The sequence below is a fragment of the Lepidochelys olivacea genome, assembly GCF_965140295.1.
Source record: "Lepidochelys olivacea isolate rLepOli2 genome assembly, chromosome: 6".
Classification (NCBI taxonomy): domain Eukaryota; kingdom Metazoa; phylum Chordata; order Testudines; family Cheloniidae; genus Lepidochelys; species Lepidochelys olivacea.
Genome location: NC_140416.1, coordinates 66,636,065 through 66,659,443, shown reverse-complemented (window position 1 = coordinate 66,659,443; position 23,379 = coordinate 66,636,065). Strand labels below are relative to the sequence as shown.

Here is a 23,379-nt window from a genome sequence, read left to right as displayed (position 1 = left end):
GGTAACACCTCAACTCTAGAATACTTAAAAAGACATGTCAAGACCTCAGTGGTTAACGGTGTTTGGGGGAAGGACTCCTGCAGTCTTCTATGGTCACTCTAACTGACATTGCCAAAACGAAACCAACTTTACTTCTGAATGAGAGTATCTGCGTAGGGTATGTCTACACAGTAAAGAAAAACCCCAAGCCTAATCGGGCTTGCAGGGCTTGGGCTGCGGGGTTGTTTCATTGCTGTATAGACTTCTGAGCTCAAGGATCCTCCCACCCAGCCCAGTCCCAGAGCTCGGGCTCCAGCCTGAGCCTGGAACGCTACACAGCAATGAAACAACCCCACAGCCCAAGCCCATGTTGGCTGGCATGGGCCATCCATGGCTTTTTCTTTGCTGTGTAGCTATATCCAAAGAAAGTTAATGCACATAAGTTATAGTGCCTTAATTTCACACCTTTAGTGTCCCTCCATGTAGCCAAGCCCTTAATAAGGAAAGGGAAGGGAACAAAAGAAGTTAAGGGGAGGGGGGGAGCCTCTTAATTCCTTGAGTTTAAAATATTTTAACTAGTTTTCCATGACTCCCACACAAATGGGTGGGGCGGGGGGCATTCAGCTGCAAATACCATTAATGGTGAAGGAGCAATGTTAGCCACCCAATCAGTATCAGCATCATCAAGCTATTAATAATAATAGTTCATTTAACATCTAAGTCAGCATTATAGTCTGTGTCCTCAGTGCTAAGAAAATGTGAGTTTTTACTGTAGGATAACTAACATGCATTAAGAAAAGGAGTACTTGTGGCACCTTAGAGACTAACAAATTTATTTGAGCATAAGCTTTCGTGAGCTACAGCTTATGCCATTGTCTACGCTCTGGAAAAGCTACGCCCATATGTTTGGGGACGGCGTTTCCACCTGCAAACCGACCAGGCTGCGCTACAGTGGCTTCATACCGCCACGGGAAATAACAAAAAGCTTATTCGGTGGAGTTTAGCTCTCCAAGATTTTGATTTCGACATCCAACACATCTCAGGAGCTTCTAACAAAGTGGCTGATGCACTCTCCCTTGAAAGTTTCTCAGAATCAACTGGTTAAAATCGTCCTTGAGATGTGGAAAATATTGCTAGTCTTTATATACTTGGTAGTACATTTAGAGATACATGTGTCTTATTAACTCTGTTTTCTCCTAGCGCTCCAGGAAGAAATCATAGACAGTGTTCCACCCTATCTGTGATTTGGGGGGCGTGTCATAAATATAAAGGGAAGGGTAAACCCCTTTAAAATCCCTCCTGGCCAGAGGAAAAATCCTGTCACCTGTAAAGGGTTAAGAAGCTAGGATAACCTCACTTGCACCTGACCAAAATGACCAATGAGGAGACAAGATACTTTCAAAGCTGGGGGCGGGGGACAAAGGTTCTCTCTGTCTGTGTGATGCTTTTGCTAGGAACAGAAAAGGAATGGAGTCTTAGAACTTAGTAAGTAATCTAGCTGGATATGCGTTAGATTCTGTTTGTTTAAATGGCTGATAAAATAAATTGTGCTGAATGGAATGTATATTCCTGTTTTTGTGTCTTTTTGTAACTTAAGGTTTGGCCTAGAGGGATTCTCTATGTTTTGAATCTGATTACCCTGTAAGGGATTTACCATCCTGATTTTACAGAGGTGATTCTTTTACTTTTTCTTCAATTAAAATTCTTCTTTTAAGAACCTGATTGCTTTTTCATTGTTCTTAAGATCCAAGGGTTTGGGTCTGTGTTCACCTATGCAAATTGGTGAGGATATTTATCAAGCCTTCCCCAGAAAAGGGGGTGTAGGGTTTGGGAGGATTTTGGGGGGAAAGACGTTTCCAAGCGGGCTCTTTCCCTGTTATATATTTGTTAGACGATTGGTGGTGGCAGCAATAAAGTCCAAGGGCAAAAGGTAAAATAGTTTGTACCTTGGGGAAGTTTTAACCTAAGCTGGTAAAAATAAGCTTAGGGGGTTTTTCATGCAGGTCCCCACATCTGTACCCTAGAGTTCAGAGTGGGGAAGGAACCTTGACATGCATCCGATGAATTGAGCTGTAGCTCACAAAAGCTTATGTTCAAATAAATTTGTTAATCTCTGAGGTGCCACAAGTACTCCTTTTCTTTTTGCGAATACAGACTAACATGGCTGCTACTCTGAAACCTAACATGCATTAACTATCCCACTGTAAAAACATAATGGGGACAAGGCACTTTAGTTTCACCAAAAGGCAAACTAGGTGAGGTCAGCACTATGCTCACCTGGCCAACGAATACAAAGGAGTAATAAGATCATGGTGTGCACTTCACAGGATGGGGAGTTACTTACAGAAATAAGGATTTTTAATAAATTTTCAATTACAAAGCAAGGGGGGGATTCACATGTTACTGGAAAAGTCCAAAATGGTATTGAATGTTACAGGAATGTACAAATGTTTTAGGTATATATGGATTCTTTGGGCAAGGTAACAGCAAAAGTATGAAGCTAGTGTGCCCTAAGGGCTCAGAAACAAAATGGCAAATAAAAAAAAAAGTATTTGTTTATTAATTTAATTACTTTTGGATGCATAACTCATGATTTTTGATTTCTTGTGGTTCTTAAGCTATTTTGGGGTTGTGCACCTATATTTAATAAAAATTACAATAGAAATTAGCCTCTGAGAAAGATTTCATACAAGATTGCCCCTAGAACCAGATTTTTGAAGGTCTTTAGGTGACTAGCAGGATTTTCAAAAGCATCCAGGAGCTTTCAACTTTTAAAAATCAGGCCTGGAATGAATATTTAGGAACCAAGTTCTACGTACAAGTGTTGACATGTGAAAAAGCACTAGGGTGCTTGATAGAGAGGCAAAATATCAATTGACAAAGGTAATCCCTGTTGGTGGATCAAATGAAACTGGAGAAGTTTTGACATTAACTAAGGAAATCAGTCAGCCTTGATGTCATATGATCCCAAAGAATACATTTGTGTACAAGAAACTTCTCCCAAAAATGCAGGCGTAGAATTAAAAACTACTCTGGCAATATAACCAGGAAGCATTATAGTGGAAAGAGGATGAGCTGTCACTGCAGAGGCTATTAGCAAGCAACTATTAATATTTTCAATGATTATTTGCTATCAAAAATATAAGTTAAATAGCACAATAACCTCCCTCTTCACAGTGTTAACAGAGGTAAATGAAGGGCTAAGAGGCAGCAATAAAAACAACATTTGAAAAAGTAAATAAGTGAACCCACAGTCTGTGGTGGATTATAAGGACAAGGCTGTTCGGTTCAGACAAGCGGAACAGTAGCTCAGCTCAGCGAATGCCTGTGGGGCTCTATGTGGGTATAGGAACTGCTACGGGATTTCGTTTAAACACTAGTGCGTGCATGCATGCATCTGACAAAGGGGGTATTCACCCACACAAGCTTAAGCGCGAATCCGTCTGTTAGTCTAGAAGGTGCCCCAGGACTCTTTGCCGCTTTTACAGAGCCAGAGTACCAGGGCCGGCTACCCCTCTGATACTAGTACAACCACGTGTGACCATTCTAATTTCCAAGGGTGTGGCCGCATGTAAAACACATCACTCAGACCGATCTCCTTTAGCAGCTCAATCCAAAGCAAGAGGCTGCACCTCGCCGTTAACAACCCCACCCTGGGAACCTGGGGCTGAGACGCGCCCTACTTTTGCAGCCAGCGCAGAAGGCTCACCCCAGCTGGAGTAACTTTATCCCCTTTGCCTGGCAGCCCATCCCCAAACCCGGCACCCGCCCCTTGGCCCCGGTCCTTCCCCGGCCTCCAGCTGTTTGACTCGCACGTGCGCTCGCTTGGCCCTGCGCAGACTCCGCCCCCGACCTGCCCCCTTGAGCACTTGGAATCCCATGTAAGGGCAGAGCGAGGGCAGCGGCTTCAGCAGATGTTACTGAGCATGCTCATTAGGCGCCGAGCGGCACGTTGCGTCGAGGTGCGTGACTACGTCAGGGGTGACGTTAGTCCGGCCGGCTGGCGGCCGCGGCTGCCTAGGGATGGCGGGTGCGGATGGGGAAGGGGAGGTGCCGGCGCTGCGGACGGTGCGGAGGTGCCTGGCGGCATTCCCGGCGGAGGCCAGGGGTGAGCGCGAGCGAGCCGGGCCCTGATTGGCTGCCACCGGCCTGAGAGCGGGGGGGGGCTGGGAGCTCCCTGGTGGCGCGGCCCCACCATCCCAAGGTCCCTGCGCAGGGAGAGGGGCGTGTCCTCGCCTCGCCTCACGGGGGCTTGAGAGGATCGGGCTCTGTGGCGCCCGCAAGGCGAGGGAAGGGGAACCGCCCCGCCCCGCGCGGGGAAGGGGTTTGAGTCCCAGCGCGTGGCAGCTGCGGGGCTTGTCTGTCCCCCTCCCTTCACGCCAGTACCCAGCGGACACGCTGGAGAAAGACCGTTAGTGAAGGACTCGGGGACCGTTGCGGTCCCTTCTAACCCCCTGGCTCTGTGAGGCTATGGACACCCCCTGGCCCGGTAGCGAAGGTGGGAGAGCCAGTAATAAACCTCCCCGAGCCCCCCCCCCCCCCCCCGAGGTCTTGCAGCAAAATCAGGGAAGGCCAGACTTTACATTCCTGATGCCACCAAAGGTACAAACTTAGCAGAGAAGGACGTGGGGAGAACCACTTTGGGTCTTGTCGTACTTTGTGGAGAAGCAAAGCAGTGCACAAATCCAACGGTTAAAAAAATCCGTTGCTGGTTACTGCTAAAGATCCAATGGCCCCATGTGGGAAACTTTGAAAAACATTGTGTTTAGAGATGGTTCTCCTATGTTCTGCCTTTGGTTTAGTGTAATCTCTAAAAATAAAATAAAAAAAAACTATAGATTTGTTTGCCAGCAGAGCATGTATTATATCTTTATTTGCGTAGACAATAATGATTTTTAGGCTCCCAGTTTGCAAAATGGCCTTAAAGTCAGGTCTCTAAATTACATGTAGGAACCTAAATGAAAGTCATCTGATGAGAGGTGCTGAATGTTTCAGAAGGTGAGGCTATCTCTAGGCATCTTTGTTGTATGAGCCCCACCATTGGTGCTGTTTCCTTCTTTTAGTCTTTTGTCTGTATGAAGTATTATCATGTGGGAGATGAATCACAGCAACCAATAGTCCGAAACAAGTTGTGGCCAGTTGTGTGGCTTTGCATGTGCTGAGTCTGACAGTGAAGACCACCTCATCAATATGTAGGGTTTTGACCCCTGGAGACTACAGGTTCCAGCATAGAGCATGACCAGTTCTAAGCTGGAGCACTGAATGTAGGGATGTGTAGTCTCCATGGTCCTGTCTACACTGGGAAAACTTTCTAACTTGTTTTAAAATTGATTAGTACAGTGTAGAGATGGCTTGAACTGCTTTCAAGACTTCTGTAAAATAGATTTTTTCTTTGTCTGGGCAGAGTTGGGACTGACGGAATCTGTGCCATACCTAGATAGCCTTTTGTCTCCGCTGGAATTTTATCGGGAATGGGTGTGTCCAAACAAACCATGTATAATTCAGAATGCCTTCGGTCACTGGCCAGCTCTGAAGAAGTGGACGTTAACTTATCTCAGGTAGGAATCCACTTTGAAGCTAGGCAGTAGCTCAGCTGAACATTACAAACCATCAGAAGAGAGCTTCTTGTTCGGTTTTTTAAATTATTGATAAGACTGGCTCAAATGAACCTGGAATCCTATGTGAAGACTTCTGTTGGGCATCCCAGCTGCAGCACCCAAAATTCAGAAGTTACTTTCTTCCCCCAACTACTGTACTATACTTAGTTCCATTAAAGGACATGGGAGATTTGTTTTTTGTGTGCCAGAACTTGTGTGTGGGGAGAGAGAGAGATAGGGAAATAGTATTTCCGAGCTTCTTGTTAAACAGGAGGAACGTGCAGAGTACCCCAGTCAGGGCTACAATAGATAGTGATGTCTTGGTTCCCCAGCAGAATCAGATTTTCACTAAAGCACTCATTCAGCACAAAGCAGTCAATGCTGCACACCTTGTGAACCTTGGTGCATGAGCAGAATCGTGCTGGCATTTCATCCTATTCTGATTGGGGTGGGTTTTCTGTGGCTGTAGGTTTGGCAGCATTGCCTCAATTGGCCCTGGTGGCATTAGTTATGATTATTAAAAAAAAAAACCCCAAACCTAAGCTCCTCTTGTTTTTAAAAAACAAAAAACAAACTAACAAAAAAACCCCAGGTGTGGACATGAAATAATTCAGTAATTGAAACTTCTGTGTCCAAGAGAGAGGATTTCTCAGTACATCCACACAGCAAATTGTGATTTTAAAAAATTGTCTAAAGTACATGTTTGTAGATTCCTCAATTGGCTCTGAACCTCAGATATATTTTGCAGGAAGGTAGCAGGCTCCAAGATGGTGAGTGTGGCAGTGACGCCAAATGGTTATGCTGATGCTGTTTATCAGGACCGGTTTGTCATGCCGGAGGAGCGGCACATGCTTTTCAGCAACTTCTTGGACATTGTGGAGAAGAAAGTGATCTCTCCAAGTGTGTTCTATGTGCAGAAGCAGTGTTCAAACCTGACTGAGGAGTTCCCTGAACTTTTAGGTGATGTGGAGCCCGAGGTACCGTGGATGAGTGAGGCACTCGGTAAACACCCCCTGCAATCAGTGAATACTTTATATAGCACTTTAAACTTCTGTGATGTTTACATGCCAGATATTTTTGTTATCTTTCTAATTGGCACAGGTTAGTATGGCTTTGTCAACTCAGGAAGGAGAGGGGTCGTAAAATAGCTTAACCTTGCCCTGTGGATTGGAGGACTCCAAAACAGTTTGCTTGCTTAGCAGGTTCATAGAGTGTGAAACTGTGCTATTGTATTAATATACATAATTTTCATCCACAAGTGGCAAAAAGGTTGGTGGCTTCCTGGGGCCCTGTCTACACTATTGTTCAGGGTGTTGCTACCACCTGTGGAGCTAAACTGATAGCAAAAGTGGAATTTTTTTTTAAAGCCTATTATAGACAATACTCTAGAGTGCTGCGTTAATATTACCTTTCTGCCTCTTGTTGTGCGGTTGAAGGTGCTTGCTTATGGTAGTAAAGGATTATTCGTTACAGTCGACTTTCCTGCTAGAGCATAAGTCATTCCTTTTAATGTGGTTCTCCTGATCCCTTTGGGGTTTTGGTACATGAAGTGCTATTTTGTGATTTGAGCTATGTATTGGGGAACCAGGTCTCCAGAAAATGTGAGCTGAAGGTCAAAAGCACAGCCTTGGGGATGAATAATGCTCCATCAGTTAGTATGGTGTGTCTCTGCGACAGCCTTCAGTCTAGAAGGAGCTCCTAATTATTAGCTATTGGAGATCAAGGCTGACATATTTACTGAGGTGGGTGGAGAATATAAACAAACTGAGTAGGCAGAAAAATCTTCACCTGCAGCTCTTTAAACATAACATTCAAATTAATTTTCTGTTAAAAATCACTTCCTCTTCCTCCCCTTGCAGGAAAGAAGCCTGATGCTGTGAATTTCTGGCTTGGCGAGTCTGCTGCTGTGACATCCTGTGCGTAGCATATAATGCTGTCAGGTCTTGTATGTGCCCTCGGCTCAGATTTTGACATACTTGTTTTGAGGGGTAAGGTGGGTAGGTCTCTTTGTGAAATCCTAATGGATAGGTTGTACTTTAACTGTCGTCTTCATATGTAATGATCTTTCTTCTTACCCACCTTGACCCAGCACTTGACTGCTGTATCTGTATGTGCATCTGGCTTATTGTTTCAGGTGGAATACTGAGAGTTTCTGTCCTATAAATCTTGCACCTGGGTATAAAGTAAAGCAATCAAATTTCAGTCTCATGCTTCATAACTCAGGCTAATTGCTGTAAAGGTCAGGTAGGATTCTCCCTTCCCTAGTAGAACTTTGCACAATTAATAACATTATGGGTATTTTCCTCCTCTTCTGAAGTTTATTAGCAACTCCCATGCAGTATGTTGAATATTGGACTTGCTAGATCACTGGTCTGGGGTGGTATGGCAGCTCCTGTGTTTCTCTTTTTTTGTCCTAGCCATCTCCTTTCTGTGAAATTTTGAGTTTAGAGCAGAGCAGAAATGGATGGTTTAGTGGTGTAGTCATCAAATTTGAAATACATTTACTCTCTGGAATCACAGTTTCAGTTCCTGGAATTGTTGACTCAGCCCTGTATTCTTCTGAGGTAGATTGAGTACCTTGCAATTTGCTCTGTGTGGCGGTATTTTGGATGAGACTTTTAAAAAATGAGGTAATGTCTGCTCTCCTTGGACACTGAAGATCTCAGGACATGTTCATAAGCGGAGACACTAGCCAAAATTCCTGCCTGCCCTCAAACTGTTGATCAGTGTGTTTCTGTGCAGGTTGCTTGCCAGGTTCCACCCCAGAAGTGACTGTTTTTCTGTATTGCTCTCTCTATGTTGCTGGTGAAGTAGTTTGGAATCCTTTTGGATGAAAAGTGCTGCATACATATGAAATATTATTTCATTATTATTTCTTTCTCCTCTGGCCACAAGAAGAAGAAGCAGCCTACCACTGCCAATAAGAGCTGTCACTTTCAGTTTGCTACAATTTGTGATGTGGTGCTTTTCTTCTTTCTCAATTTTAGTACATAAAGATCACTACGAGAACTTGTACTGTGTGATTTCTGGCGAGAAACATTTTCTACTGCATCCACCAAGTGACCGCCCCTTCATCCCCTATGGTACATGCTTGAGAGTGTGTATAAATGTGTAAAGAGAAGTGTCCAAATTAATGAAAGGTAGAGACAGGAATAACGTTCTGATAACATTTTCAGTGTTACATTTTGCAATGTGAATAGAAATCTATTATCAAATACTTACTATTTGGAGTAGTAGAGATTTCTGTTCTTGGGGCTGGATCCTCAGCTGGTATAAATTATTGACTTCAGTGAAGTTACTCTGATTTATACCAGCTGAGGATCTGGCACCTGGATCTGTGCTCTAAGTGTCGGACTGGCTGGAATTCCTCCAGCTTTAGAATTATTAAAATATCTCCTCTGTGGTGAAGCTTACAGGATCCTCATGTGCAGTAGTTCTTGATTCCTTCTGCTGATTCTCTTTCTTTCTGGAAAAAAGCAGGGAAATTAAATACAAATATATACATTAACGAAAAATTAAAGTTACAAATGTAAATGCTGAAATCTAACAAAGAACACAATAAGGTTCTTATACTAACATTAGCTTGACCAGAATACCCATAGCTTTTATTTCCTATTTCTCTGTTACTTTTACAAGTATACATTTAACATAAATATTAATGTGCACAACATATGGTATATAAGATGGGCTATGTGAACCTGTTCACAAGAACCTTAATTATTTTTACTCCCTGACTTTTGAGCTTTTAGATTTGTAACTCTAATGAAGGATTAATACCAGTTTGTGTGTGTTGTTTTTATATATTATCATAATATCTAAAGATCAGCAAAAGTGCAATCAGCATTGGACTGCAGAATCAGAAAACCACATGTGCAGAAGCAATAAAAGAAGAGAAGCCCAGGTTTTCTAAAATGGCTGATAAGCCAAATAAGATAAAACTAGAAGTGAAAGGTTAGCCACAGGTCATTAAGAACTCCAATGAAAGCTCTCTTGGTAGAATGACCAAAGCAGAAAGGACAGAAAATAAGATAGGGGTAAGATAGGGGAGAAGTTGTGACTTGGAAAAGGGAAGTGGGATGGTAATTGGAACAAAGTAGGATCAAGAGAAGGTAGGTGTATGTGTGTTGAGGAAAAGGAAAAAATAATTCATTTGAAGGAAGAGAGGACAGAGCCCTAGAAAAGGGAGGCATTGGAAAACATTGTGATAGAGGAGTGCGGAGCTGGTAATAGGGAGGACAGAAATTGAAGGACATGTGTCACGGAATGAACAAAGGGAAGAAGGAAGCAGAGGAAAGAGAACTGGAAATGGTGGTTGTGTGATGGTATCTTAATATTTGAGTCCATCTGTGAAAGTGTCATGTACTATGTCACTAAGGGTATGTCTACACTACGAAATTAGGTCGAATTTATAGAAGTCGGTTTTTTAGAAATCGGTTTTATATATTCGAGTGTGTGTATCCCCACAGAAAATGCTCTAAGTGCATTAACTCGGCGGAGCGCTCCGCCAGTACCGAGGCAAGCGTCGACTTCCGGAGCGTTGCACTGTGGGTAGCTATCCCACAGTTCCCGCAGTCTCCGCTGCCCATTGGAATTCTGGGTTGATATCCCAATGCCTGATGGGGCTAAAACATTGTCGCGGGTGGTTCTGGGTACATATCGTCAGGCCCCCGTTCCCTCCCTCCCTCCGTGAAAGCAAGGGCAGACAATCATTTCGCGCCTTTTTTCCTGAGTTACCTGTGCAGACGCCATACCATGGCAAGCATGGAGCCCGCTCAGGTAACCGTCACCCTATGTCTCCTGGGTGCTGGCAGACGCGGTACGGCATTGCTACACAGTAGCAGCAACCCCTTGCCTTGTGGCAGCAGACGGTACAGTACGACTGGTAGCCGTCATTGTCATGTCTGAGGTGCTCCTGGTCGCCTCTGTGAGGTCGATCAGGAGCGCCTGGGCAGACATGGGCGCAGGGACTAAATTTGGAGTGACTTGAGCAGGTCATTCTCTTTAGTCCTGCAGTCAGTCCTATTGAACCGTCTTATGGTGAGCGGGCAGGCGATACGGACTGCTAGCAGTCATACTGTACCATCTTCTGCCAAGCAGCCATGAGATGTGGATGGCATGCAGTCCTTCTGCACCGTCTGCTGCCAGCCAAAGATGTAAAAGATAGATGGAGTGGATCAAAACAAGAAATAGACCAGATTTGCTTCCCCCCCTCCCCTGTCTAGGGGACTCATTCTTCTAGATCACACTGCAGTCACTCACAGAGAAGGTGCAGCGAGGTAAATCTAGCCATGTATCAATCAGAGGCCAGGCTAACCTTCTTGTTCCAATAACGACAATAACTTAGGTGCACCATTTCTTATTGGAACCCTCCGTGAAGTCCTGCCTGAAATACTCCTTGATGTAAAGCCACCCCCTTTGTTGATTTTAGCTCCCTGAAGCCAACCCTGTAAGCGCCCCTCCCAGCGTCAGAGCAATGGCAAACAATCGGGCATCTGAGAGTGCTGTCCAGAGCACTCACAATGGAGCACTCTGATGGGGCTAAAACATTGTTGCGGGTGGTTCTGGGTACGTGTCGTCAGGCCCCCGTTCCCTCCCTCCCTCTGTGAAAGCAAGGGCAGACAATCGTTTCGCGCCTTTTTTCATGAGTTACCTGTGCAGACACCATACCACGGCAAGCATGGAGCCAGCTCAGGTAACCGTCACCCTATGTCTCCTGGGTGCTGGCAGACGCGGTACGGCTTTGCTGCACAGTAGCAGCAACCCATTGCCTTCTGGCAGCAGACGGTGCAATACAATTGGTAGTCGTCCTCGTCGTGTCCGAGGTGCTCCTGGCCACGTCGGCTGGGAGCGCCTGGGCAGACATGGGCGCAGGGACTAAATTTGGAGTGACTTGACCAGGTCATTCTCTTTAGTCCTGCAGTCCTATTGAACCGTCTTATGGTGAGCGGGCAGGCGATACGGACTGCTAGCAGTCGTACTGTACCATCTTCTGCCAGGCAGGCAAGAGATGAGGATTGCTAGCAGTCGTATTGTACCATCTTATGCCAGGCAGGCAAGAGATGAAGATGGCTAGCAGTCGTACTGTACCATCTTCTGCCAAGCAGCCATGAGCTGTGGATGGCATGCAGTCCTTCTGCACCGTCTGCTGCCAGCCAAAGATGTAAAAGATAGATGGAGTGGGTCAGAACAAGAAATAGACCAGATTTGTTTTGTACTCATTTTCCTCCTCCCCTGTCTAGATCACACTGCAGTCACTCACAGAGAAGGTGCAACGAGGTAAATCTAGCCATGTATCAATCAGAGGCCAGGCTAACCTCCTTGTTCCAATAACAACGATAACTTAGGTGCACCATTTCTTATTGGAACCCTCCGTGCAGTCCTGCCTGAAATACTCCTTGATGTACAGGCACACCCTTTGTTGATTTTAGCTCCCTGAAGCCAACCCTGTAAGCCGTGTCGTCAGTCGCCCCTCCCTCCGTCAGAGCAACGGCAGACAATCGTTCCGCGCCTTTTTTCTGTGCGGACGCCATACCAAGGCAAGCATGGAGGCCGCTGAGCTCATTTTGGCAATTAGGAGCACATCAACCACCACATGCATTATCCAGCAGTATATGCAGCACCAGAACATGGCAACGCGATACCGGGCGAGGAGGCGACGTCAGCGCGGTCCCGTGAGTGATCAGGACATGGACACAGATTTCTCTGAAAGCATGGGCCCTGACAATGCATGCATCATGGTGCTAATGGGGCAGGTTCATGCTGTGGAACGCCGATTCTGGGCTCGGGAAACAAGCACAGACTGGTGGGACCGCATAGTGTTGCAGGTCTGGGACGATTCCCAGTGGCTGCGAAACTTTCGCATGCGTAAGGGCACTTTCATGGAACTTTGTGACTTGCTTTCCCCTGCCCTGAAGCGCATGAATACCAGGATGAGAGCAGCCCTCACAGTTGAGAAGCGAGTGGCGATAACCCTGTGGAAGCTTGCAACGCCAGACAGCTACCGGTCAGTTGGGAATCAATTTGGAGTGGGCAAATCTACTGTGGGGGCTGCTGTTATGCAAGTAGCTCACGCAATCAAAGATCTGCTGATATCAAGGGTAGTGACCCTGGGAAATGTGCAGGTCATAGTGGATGGCTTTGCTGCAATGGGATTCCCTAACTGTGGTGGGGCCATAGACGGAACCCATATCCCTATCTTGGCACCGGAGCACCAAGCCGCCGAGTACATAAACCGCAAGGGGTACTTTTCGATAGTGCTGCAAGCTCTGGTGGATCACAAGGGACGTTTCACCAACATCAACGTGGGATGGCCGGGAAAGGTGCATGACGCTCGCATCTTCAGGAACTCTGGTCTGTTTCAAAAGCTGCAGGAAGGGACTTTATTCCCAGACCAGAAAATAACTGTTGGGGATGTTGAAATGCCTATATGTATCCTTGGGGACCCAGCCTACCCCTTAATGCCATGGCTCATGAAGCCGTACACAGGCAGCCTGGACAGTAGTCAGGAGCTGTTCAACTACAGGCTGAGCAAGTGCAGAATGGTGGTAGAATGTGCATTTGGACGTTTAAAGGCGCGCTGGCGCAGTTTACTGACTCGCTTAGACCTCAGCGAAACCAATATTCCCACTGTTATTACTGCTTGCTGTGTGCTCCACAATATCTGTGAGAGTAAGGGGGAGACGTTTATGGCGGGGTGGGAGGCTGAGGCAAATCGCCTAGCTGCTGGTTACGCGCAGCCAGACACCAGGGTGGTTAGAAGAGCACAGGAGGGCGCGGTACGCATCAGAGAAGCTTTGAAAACCAGTTTCATGACTGGCCAGGCTACGGTGTGAAAGTTCTGTTTGTTTCTCCTTGATGAAACCCCCCGCCCCTTGGTTCACTCTACTTCCCTGTAAGCTAACCACCCTCCCCTCCTCCCTTTAATCACCGCTTGCAGAGGCAATAAAGTCATTGCTGCTTCACAGTCATGCATTCGTTATTCATTCATCACACAAATAGGGAGATGACTACCAAGGTATCCCAGGAGGGGTGGTGGAGGAGGGAAGAAAAATGCCACACAGCACTTTAAGCACAGCACTTTAAAAGTTTACAACTTTAAAATTTATTGAATGACAGCCTTCTTTTTTTGGGGCAATCCTCTGTGGTGGAGTGGCTGGTTGGCCGGAGGCCCCCCCACCGCATTCTTGGGCATCTGGGTGTGGAGGCTATGGAACTTAGGGAGGAGGGCGGTTGGTTACAGAGGGGCTGCAGTGGCAGTCTGTGCTCCAGCTGCCTTTGCTGCAGCTCAACCATACACTGGAGCATTCTGGTTTGGTCCTCCAGCAGCCTCAGCATTGAATCCTGCCTCCTCTCATCACGCTGCCGCCACATTTGAGCTTCAGCCCTCTCTTCAGCCCGCCACTTACTCTCTTCAGCCCTCCACCTCTCCTCCCGGTCATTTTGTGCTTTCCTGCACTCTGACATTATTTGCCTCCACGCATTCGTCTGTGCTCTGTCAGTGTGGGAGGACAGCATGAGCTCGGAGAACATTTCATCGCGAGTGCGTTTTTCTTTCTTTCTAAGCTTCACTAGCCTCTGGGAAGGAGAAGATCCTGTGATCATTGAAACACATGCAGCTGGTGGAGAAAAAAAAAAGGGACAGCGGTATTTAAAAAGACACATTTTATAAAACAGTCGCTACACTCTTTCAGGGTAAACCTTGCTGTTAACATTACATACATAGCACATGTGCTTTCGTTACAAGGTCGCATTTTGCCTCCTCCCACCGCGTGACTACCCCCTCAACCTTCCCCCCTCCCTGTGGCTAACAGCGGGGAACATTTCTGTTCAGCCACAGGCAAACAGCCCAGCAGGAACGGGCACCTCTGAGTGTCCCTGAAGAAAAGCACTCTATTTCAACCAGGTGACCATGAATTATATCTCACTCTCCTGAGGATAACACAGAGAGATAAAGAACGGATTTTGGTTGAATGCCAGCAAACATACACTGCAATGCTTTGTTCTACAGTGATTCCCGAGTATGTGTTACTGGCCTGGAGTGATAAAGTGTCCTACCATGAAGGACGAAATAAGGCTGCCCTCCCCAGAAACCTTTTGCAAAGGCTTTAGGACTACATCTAGGAGAACCGCAAATGCCAGGGCAAAGTAATCCTTTCACATGCTTGCTTTTAAACCATGTATAGCATTTTAAAAGGTACACTGACCAGAGGTCCCTTCTCCGCCTGCTGGGTCCAGGAGGCAGCCTTGGGTGGGTTCGGGGGGTACTGGCTCCAGGTCTAGGGTGAGAAACAGTTCCTGGCTGTCGGGAAAACCGGTTTCTCCGCTTGCTTGCTGTGAGCTATCTACAACCTCCTCCTCATCATCATCTTCTTCGTCCCCAAAACCTGCTTCCGTATTGCCTCCATCTCCATTGAAGGAGTCAAACAACACGGCTGGGGTAGTGGTGGCTGAACCCCCTAAAATGGCATGCAGCTCATCATAGAAGCGGCATGTTTGGGGCTCTGACCCAGAGCGGCTGTTCGCCTCTCTGGTTTTCTGGTAGGCTTGCCTCAGCTCCTTCAGTTTCACGCGGCACTGCTTCGGGTCCCTGTTATGGCCTCTGTCCTTCATGCCCTGGGAGATTTTCACAAAGGTTTTGGCATTTTGAAAACTGGAACGGAGTTCTGATAGCACGGATTCCTCTCCGCAAACAGCGATCAGATCCCGTACCTCCCGTTCGGTCCATGCTGGAGCTCTTTTGCGATTCTGGGACTCCATCATGGTCACCTGTGCTGATGAGCTCTGCATGGTCACCTGCAGCTTGCCACGCTGGCCAAACAGGAAATGAGATTCAAAAGTTTGCGGTTCTTTTCCTGTCTACCTGGCCAGTGCATCTGAGTTGAGAGTGCTGTCCAGAGCGGTCAGAATGGAGCACTCTGGGATAGCTCCCGGAGGCCAATACCATCGAATTGTGTCCACAGTACCCCAAATTCGAGCCGGGAACGTCGATTTAAGCGCTAATCCACTTGTCAGGGGTGGAGTAAGGAAATCGATTTTAAGAGCCCTTTAAGTCGAAATAAAGGGCTTCACTGTGTGGACGGGTGCAGGTTTAAATCGATTTAATGTTGCTAAATTCGACCTAAAGTCCTAGTGTAGACCAGGGCTAAGACTCTGTATTTATTATTGAGATTAATGCCATTTAACCTTTTCCATGCTCTACACTTTCAGAGCTCTACCTGCCTGCGACGTATTGCATATCAGAAGATGGTTCGTTTCAGGTTGTGGATGAAAAGGCTGCAGACAAGGTACTTATGACATCTTTGTATTAAAAGAACACCATCAACTTGTCAACCTGTCAATTTAAAAAAAAATTAGTCAAAAGTAGTTTCAGGTATTCCACTGTGCCCTGTGACCCCTTGCAAGTTTCTGTGGTTATTATTTGAGTATGTCCTGTTTCTAAGATGCCTCTCTAACTGCAAACTGGGAACTATTGAAATCAATAGCTGTTAAAGGAATAGCCTTTCAAAATAATGTCTTCTGTGCGCTGAACACAAACAGGTCCATTAAAAGTCTTTTTAAATAATACCAGATAAAGGAATTTAGCTCATCAAGGGTGAATTTCACTGCTGTGCATACATTGTGTTGGCCCTCTGCAGAGGGGTGAATTTCATCCTAGAAAAAATGTTCTGGTGCTATAAACATAGTAGTTATCTTTATAAACCATTTTTATTCATAGTGGTAATTATTATTTGGTCAGAATGATTGAAAGGAGACACCATACAAAATTATATACAAATACTAGATCCCTGTCCCAAAGAGGGGAAGTATGGCCCAGTGCCCAGGGTGTTAGCCTGGGATTGGGGGGCTTGGGTCAGTTTCCTGTTCCACCATAGACATTCTATGTGACCTTGGGGAAGTCACTCAGCCTCTTTGCACCTCAGTTCTTCAGCTGTAAATTGAGGATAGTAATACTTCAGTAGTAATACACAGAGGTGTTGAGGGAAAATATGTGAAAGATTAGGAAGTGTTTAGATATCCTGGTAATGCAGGCTAATAAGTACATAGAGCTTACAATTCAATTTTAGACATGACGAAAAGGAGGATAAGAAGGGATAAAGATTGCAGTTATAAAATTATACAGTTGCTCTAAATTCATAGATTTTTAAGGCCAAGAGGCACTATTGTAATCATGTAGTCTGACCTCCTACACATCGCAGGCCACAGAACTTCACCAAGTCCATCCTGTAATAGAACCATAACCTCTGGTTGAGTTAGTGAAGTCCTCAAATCATGATTTAAAGACTTCAAATTACAGTGAATCCACGATTTACTCTAGTTTAAATCACCAAGTGAGACATGATGTCCCATGCTGCAGAGGAAGGCGAAAAACCCCCAGAGTCTTTGCCAATCTGAGCTGGGGGAGAAATTCCTTCCCGACCCCAAATATGGCAGTCATCTGAACTCTGAGTATGTCGACAAGACCCACCAACCAGTCTCCTGGGAAGAATTCTCTGTAGTAACTCAGATCCTACCCCATCTAACATCCCATCACAGGCCATTGGGTATATTTACCGCTAATAGTCAAAGATCAATTAATTGCCAAAATTAGGCTATCCCATCATACCATCTCCTCCATAAACTTATCAAGCTTAGTCTTGAAGCCAGATACGTCTTTTGCCCCCACTACTCCCCTTGGAAGGCTGTTCCAGAACTTCACTCCTCTGAAGGTTAGAAACCTTTGTCTAATTTCAAGTCTAAACTTCCTGGTGGCCAGTTTATATCCATTGTTCTTGTGTCCACATTGGTACTGAGCTTAAATAATTCCTCTCCTTCCCTGGTATTTATCCCTCTGATATATTTATAGGGAGCAATCATATCTCCCCTCAGTCTTCTTTTGGTTAGGCTAAACAAGCCAAGCTCTTTGAGTCTCTTTTCATAAGCCAGGTTTTCCATTCCTCGGATCATCCTAGTAGCCCTTCTCTGTACCTGTTCCCGTTTGAATTCATCCTTCTTAAACATGGGAGACCAGAACGCACACACTATTCCAGATGAGGTCTCACCAGTGCCTTGTAAAGCAGTACTAACACCTCCTTATCTCTACTGGAAATACCTCGCCTGATGCATCCCAAGACTGCATTAGGTTTTTTCATAGCATATCACATTGGAGGCTCATAGTCATTCTGTGATCAATCAATACTCCGAGGCCCTTCTTCTCCCCTGTTACTTCCAAGTGATGCATCCCCAGCTTATAACAGATTTTTTTGTTATTAATCCCTAAATGCATGACCTTGCACTTCTCACTATTAAATTTCATCCTATTACTATTACTCTAGTTTACAAGGTCATCCAGATCTTCCTGTATGATATCCCCATCCTTCTCTGTATTGGCAATACCTCCCAGCTTTGTGTCATTGGCAAACTTTATTAGCACATTCCCACTTTTTGTGCCAACGTCAGTAATAAAATGATTAAATAAGATTGGTCCCAAAACCGATCCCTGAGGAACTCCACTAGTAACCTCTTCCAGCCTGACAGTTCACCTTTCAGTGTGACCTGTCGTAGTCTCTCCTTTAATCAGTTCTTTTTCCACCTTTCAATTTTCATATTGATCCCCATCTTTTCCAATTTAGCTAATAATCCCCCATGTGGAACCGTATCAAATGCAGTGGATCTAATTTATCTCAATTTCAGTAAGGCATTTCCTTTGTCTAAAAAATCAGTTACTTTCTCAAAGAACGAGATCAGGTTGATTTGGCATGATCCACCTTTTGTAAAACCATGTTGTATTTTGTCCCAGTTATCATTGACCTCAATGTCCTTAACTACTTTCTCCTTCAGAATTTTTTCCAAGACCTTGCATACTACAGCTGTCAAACTAACAGGCCTGTAGTTACCCGAATTGCTTTTTTTTCCCTTTCTTAAAAAGGAACTATGTTAGCAATTCTCCAGTCATACGGTACAACCCCTGAGTTTACAGATTAATAAAAAATTCTTACTAATGGGCTTGCAATTTCGTTCCTTATTCACCTTTCAGTTCTCATATTAATCCCCATCTTCTAATACTTTAATTTCCCATGTAGAACTGTATCAAATGCCTTACTGAAATCCATAAAGATTAGATCTGCATTTCCTTTGGCTAAAAAAATCAGTTATCTTCTCAAAGAAAGACATCAGGTTGGTCTGGCACTATCTACCTTTTGTAAAACCGTGATGTATTTTATCCCAATTGCTGTTTACCTCTGTGTCTTTAACTATCTTTCAAAATTTGTTCCAAGACCTTGCATTCAATTTAGGTTAAACTAATAAGCCTATAATTTTTAAGAAAGGGGAAAGAGTGATCTGGGAAACAAGTGACATATTACCAATTCTCCAATCGTAGGGTACAAGCCCCAATCTTACATATTCATTAAAAATACTTGTCATTGGTCCTGCAATTTTATATGTCAACCTCCCTTCAAGAATATTAAAGGAACTATCTGAGACCCCTGATTTGGTCCCATTAAGCTGATTGAGTTTAACTTCCACCACAGATGTGGTAATTTCTACTTCCATATCCTTGTTTCCATTAGCCACCCTGGCACTACTCCTAAACTCCTCGTTTCCCACAAAAATCTGAGGCACAGTATTCATTTAGGTGTTGGGCCATGCCTAGATTATCTCTAATCTCCACCCCATCCTCAGTGTTTAGAGGTCCCACTTCTTTCCTCGATTTTGGCATATGTGTATCACCCAAAAACTGTAGGTTACCCAAGCTCAACTTATCTTCTGCTTTTGTTGGCCTTCATACTTCCTACCAATAGGCTAACCATGTCTGTCTTCATTCAGCAATCCTTCAGGTACGCTCTTTTTCCCCCCCATCCATTTTCTATCCCAGGTCCATTCCCTGCCATGTAACCTCTGTCACAAACAATCAGATCCCTTTTCCTATGCCCTAAACAGAGTCTGCAGTTAGTACTTGGTAAATGTAAGGATCCAACACCATATCTTATAGAAAGGAGGATTCTTGTAATATGGTAAAGTGGATTTTACAGGATTTACAACTATATATTTTCTAGTACATTTTATTACAAGTTCAGTAAGTGAATTTTTTGTTTAACAACTCCATTTTCTGGGGGACCCTAACATTTTATATCTTGTTAAATGCTGCACGTACAACATACTCTTCTCCTTGCAGGTTCCATGGATTCCACTGGATCCTTTAAATCCAGATCTTGAACAATACCCAGAGTATGCCCAGGCAAGGCCTTTGCGGTGCACAGTGAAAGCTGGTGAGATGTTGTACCTCCCTTCTCTCTGGTTTCATCATGTTAAGCAGTCACATGGTTGTATAGCAGGTAAGAAGAGTTGTTAGTGACAAACATATTTTCAATCCATGATGGCATAGTCCATTTTCTCCATCAAAACATGGTTGAGTACAAGGGCACTTTCACAGTCTTTTCTTCTTTATCCCTGGTAGAGTTAGCCATCTTGGCACATGACTATAGTGTTACCTACTTGCAAAGACTATTCTGATAATATTTTATATAGAATTGCAAAAGAATGTAGTGAAATGGATGAACAAGGTAGGAAAAATCAGCTAGTCCTTGAGGCTGCAGAGAGAGAGCCAAACACAGCCACCCCTGTAGTAGTTTGTTTTGTTAGAGAGCGCTAAGCAGGTTATTTGATTGCTGGCTGCAAATTGGCTGACTGTACACCATAGGCAAAGAAACTGCACAAGGAAGTTTGGATTTTTAGTGTCTGTTATTATCAGACCAGTAAAAATGAGTCTTTATTGCATAAAAGAAAACCAAACAAATGTACAAGTTACTTCTTGTCTCTGCCTTTTAACAAAAATCTCCTCGTGTGTGTGTGTGTGTGTGTGTGTGTGTCTGTCTCTCTCCCCTCCCCCCACCACCCGCTTAGAGAGCTCCAGACTTTCAAACCTTTCTACTCTTCTACGCCTAAACCATTACTGTCTGTATTGCAGGATGCAAGGAAGGGCTTTACTGTATCTATTCTGCCAAAGCAACTCTTTCCATGCAGAGAAAAAATAAGTAACAGATGAGTGTTGAATAACATCAACCTAGTTATGAAAGCAAATATATAACACCGCTTGCAGATATTGGAGGCATTTATTTTAGTACTTGCCATAGCATGGTAAAAAGATGTATTAATTTTCATTTTAATTAAGAGGCAAAATTAAAACACTTTCCATATGATCACCAAGGCAAAATGGTGGGTTAGTGCACCATCCTTTAAAAACTGTGGGGAGAGAGAGGTTCAAATCTAGAGTAGGTCATAAATTAAAATGAATTTGTGTTCTTGGCCTAGATCATAGCGCACATTTTCTGTTTCTAAACATTTTGAAAGTCTGCTCAGGAGAGTCCCAGGACTGTTGTTTTGGGGGTTAATGTGAGTAAGGACTGAGGTGCATTGGCAGAGTTTATGTAACAGATGCTGACTCACTGCCTGCCTGCATTATGCTTGGCTCTAGTCAGAGGTGGGATTCTTTTAAAGTTCATCCAGTTTTGAGAAATGAGTGCCTGCATTACCTTCTAAAGCAGCATGTGAATATGGCCAAAAGGCATTTCTAACACCAGACAATAACAATTTTCCTATCTCTTGTCTCCTCAGTGAATTATTGGTATGACATGGAATATGACCTGAAGTACAGCTACTATCAACTTCTAGATTCTCTCTCAAAAGCTGTGACACTGGTGTAGCTGATTCTGGGGACTCAGTCATAAACCTTTCTAATGTGACTGAATTATATGCGTCTGCCTGGAGTACGAATATGCTTGAGTTAGAAGAACTAAACATTAAATTATCCTCAACAAATGTCAGTCAGAGGATATTTGTCTTGCTTGCCTTTGGAGATGGTATCATGCGGGCGTTAAGTGAAATTCCAACCCAAATGGCTATCTTTTTTGGCTTGACAGGAGAGGGCTTGTTGACATTTCAAAGCCTTCATGCTTAGCCTCAGATGCCTCAAGGAAGGCAGAATTTTAGTGGAGCCACTGCAGGTTTTGGAAACCTCAAAAATGTAAACCATGTGTGTTCCTTTCCCTTTGCTAGATTCTTTAGAGCAGTGGTTTTAAAACTGTGGGTCGCAACCCAGTACTGGGTCATGGAATGTAAGGCACTGGGTTGTGACCGCTCTGGTCAGCACTGCTGACCGGGCTGTCAAAAGTCCTGTCAGCGGTGCTGCCCGGCTAAGGCAGGCTAGTCCCTACCTGTTCTGACATGGCGCTGTGTCATGGAAGCGGCCAACAGCAGGTCCGCCTCATAGGTGGGGGGGCGGGGCCTCAACGTGCTGCCTGAGCACTGGCTCCGCACTCCCATTGGCTGGTAACCAGCCAATGGGAGCTGGAGGCGGGGGTGGGCGGCGCCTGTGGGCAAGAGCTGCGTGGAGCCAAATGTGCGCCTTCACGTAGGAGCCAGACCTGCTGCTGGCCGCTTCCAGGGTGCAGCGCGGTCTGCGGTGCCAGGACAGGTGCCTGCCTCTGCAGCCTGGCTGCCCCGCTGACCGGGAGCTGCCAGACGTAAGCCTGTGCCCCATCCCCTTCCCCAGCCCTGAAATCTGGAGCCCCCTCCTGAACCCCAAGCCCCTCATGCCTGGCTCCACCCCAGAGCCTGCACCCCCAGCCCGGAGCCCCCTCCTGAACCCCAAGCCCCTCATGCCTGGCTCCACCCCAGAGCCTGCACCCCCAGCCCGGAGCCCCCTCCCACACCCTGAACTCCTCATTCGTGGCCCCACCCCTCATCCCCAGCTCCGTTGGGTCGCAGGTATCAACAATTTTCTTCAACTGGTTCACCAGAAAAAAGTTTGAAAACCACTGGTTTTAGAGAACATGCAAAGCTATAGCCCACAGTCCAATTTGGTAACTGGCAAAGTAATGAGGCAAAACCAGCTCTGCAATAACAGCGTAATCATCAGCCCAAGACTCCCATTCATTGAGATAACTCCCATTCATTATGAGACAATACTTTCTGAGTTTTAATTCACTGTGTTCAGTGGCTGTGTGTAATGCTTTGAGAATTCAGAATACAAATTGTGCAATAAAATATCCGTGTTTATAAGCTTATTTCTATACTAGCTATGGGAACCCTCAAATGATACGGGGAAGGGGAGTGATCAGGAAATCATGATACAATTGTGATTATTTTCCATGTAAAAACATATCTACATTTCATTGTGCAGATTGCCAACGGTCGTGTGCGGCTTTTTGTAGTTGTACCTTCCCACATTCTTAGTGGCGATTTAAAGGTTGCTTTTCTGAGTTCATAATAACTGAGAATCAAATCCCGTCTATTCCCATCAACAGAAAATTCCACTTGCTAAAGCCCATTTACCATAATCTTTGACTTTTCTAATGAAATTTTGCAATTCTATGGCTTGTGTTACGGAGGTTAGACTGAATAATTGTGCCTCTGTCCTTAAAATGTATGAAATACATGGTCGATGAGTTGTGTGAACCATGGGCCTGATTCTGCACCCATTCCATGAATATTTTCATTGAACTCAGTGAAACTACTCATCTGAGTATAGAACTGCAGGATTGGGTACCATGATATGGGACCCAACAGATATGTCCAGCAGTATTGTTAATATATAAAATGCCAAATGTAATTTATTACAGATCTTCAAAGGTACATACAAGCATTACTCTACCAGGGCTTAGTGGGAGAAACTTGTATTCATATATTATTAGTCAGGAAAATGCGCAGAAACTTTAGACAGTACTGGTTATTGCAAGAAAAATCCTTTCAAAAGAAACAAATGAATTTTGAGTCTAAACCTATTTTTCAAATGTAGCTCCTGTTCAACAGTTACTGAAAACTAGAG

The 23,379-nt window shown here is 44.8% G+C and overlaps 2 protein-coding genes across 3 annotated transcripts; one reads left to right on the top strand and one right to left on the bottom strand.

Annotated features, from left to right (window-relative positions):
• Positions 1-3,970: 3,970 nt before the first annotated feature.
• Positions 3,971-21,376, top strand: JMJD7 (jumonji domain containing 7). 2 transcript variants are annotated; one of them, XM_084632743.1, is made up of 8 exons: positions 3,971-4,087; positions 5,384-5,537; positions 6,325-6,578; positions 7,436-7,492; positions 8,564-8,659; positions 15,783-15,859; positions 19,729-19,888; positions 21,168-21,376. In XM_084632743.1, exons 1-8 carry the CDS (start codon positions 4,003-4,005, stop codon positions 21,254-21,256), a joined length of 972 nt encoding a protein of 323 aa, XP_084488869.1. In that variant the 5' UTR covers positions 3,971-4,002; the 3' UTR covers positions 21,257-21,376. The 2 variants fall into 2 exon arrangements, with proteins under 2 accessions (XP_084488869.1, XP_084488870.1); XM_084632744.1 differs by lacking the exon at positions 3,971-4,087 and adding an exon at positions 4,257-4,477.
• On the bottom strand, positions 13,671-15,362 carry LOC311523049 (uncharacterized protein; the record flags this gene model as incomplete). The annotated part of the gene is made up of 2 exons (XM_084632742.1): positions 13,671-14,191; positions 14,780-15,362. 2 exons carry the CDS (start codon positions 15,360-15,362, stop codon positions 13,671-13,673), a joined length of 1,104 nt encoding a protein of 367 aa, XP_084488868.1.
• Positions 21,377-23,379: the final 2,003 nt, after the last annotated feature.

What these genes read in the sequence shown, in the direction of transcription:
- JMJD7 (XM_084632743.1), top strand. Translation starts at nt 4,003, where the DNA reads ATGGCGGGTGCGGATGGGGAAGGGGAGGTGCCGGCGCTGCGGACGGTG. An exon ending in GTCTGCTGCTGTGACATCCT is followed by an intron (nt 7,493 to 8,563) that starts GTGCGTAGCATA and finishes TCTCAATTTTAG; the next exon opens with TACATAAAGATCACTACGAG. An exon ending in CCGCCCCTTCATCCCCTATG is followed by an intron (nt 8,660 to 15,782) that starts GTACATGCTTGA and finishes CTACACTTTCAG; the next exon opens with AGCTCTACCTGCCTGCGACG.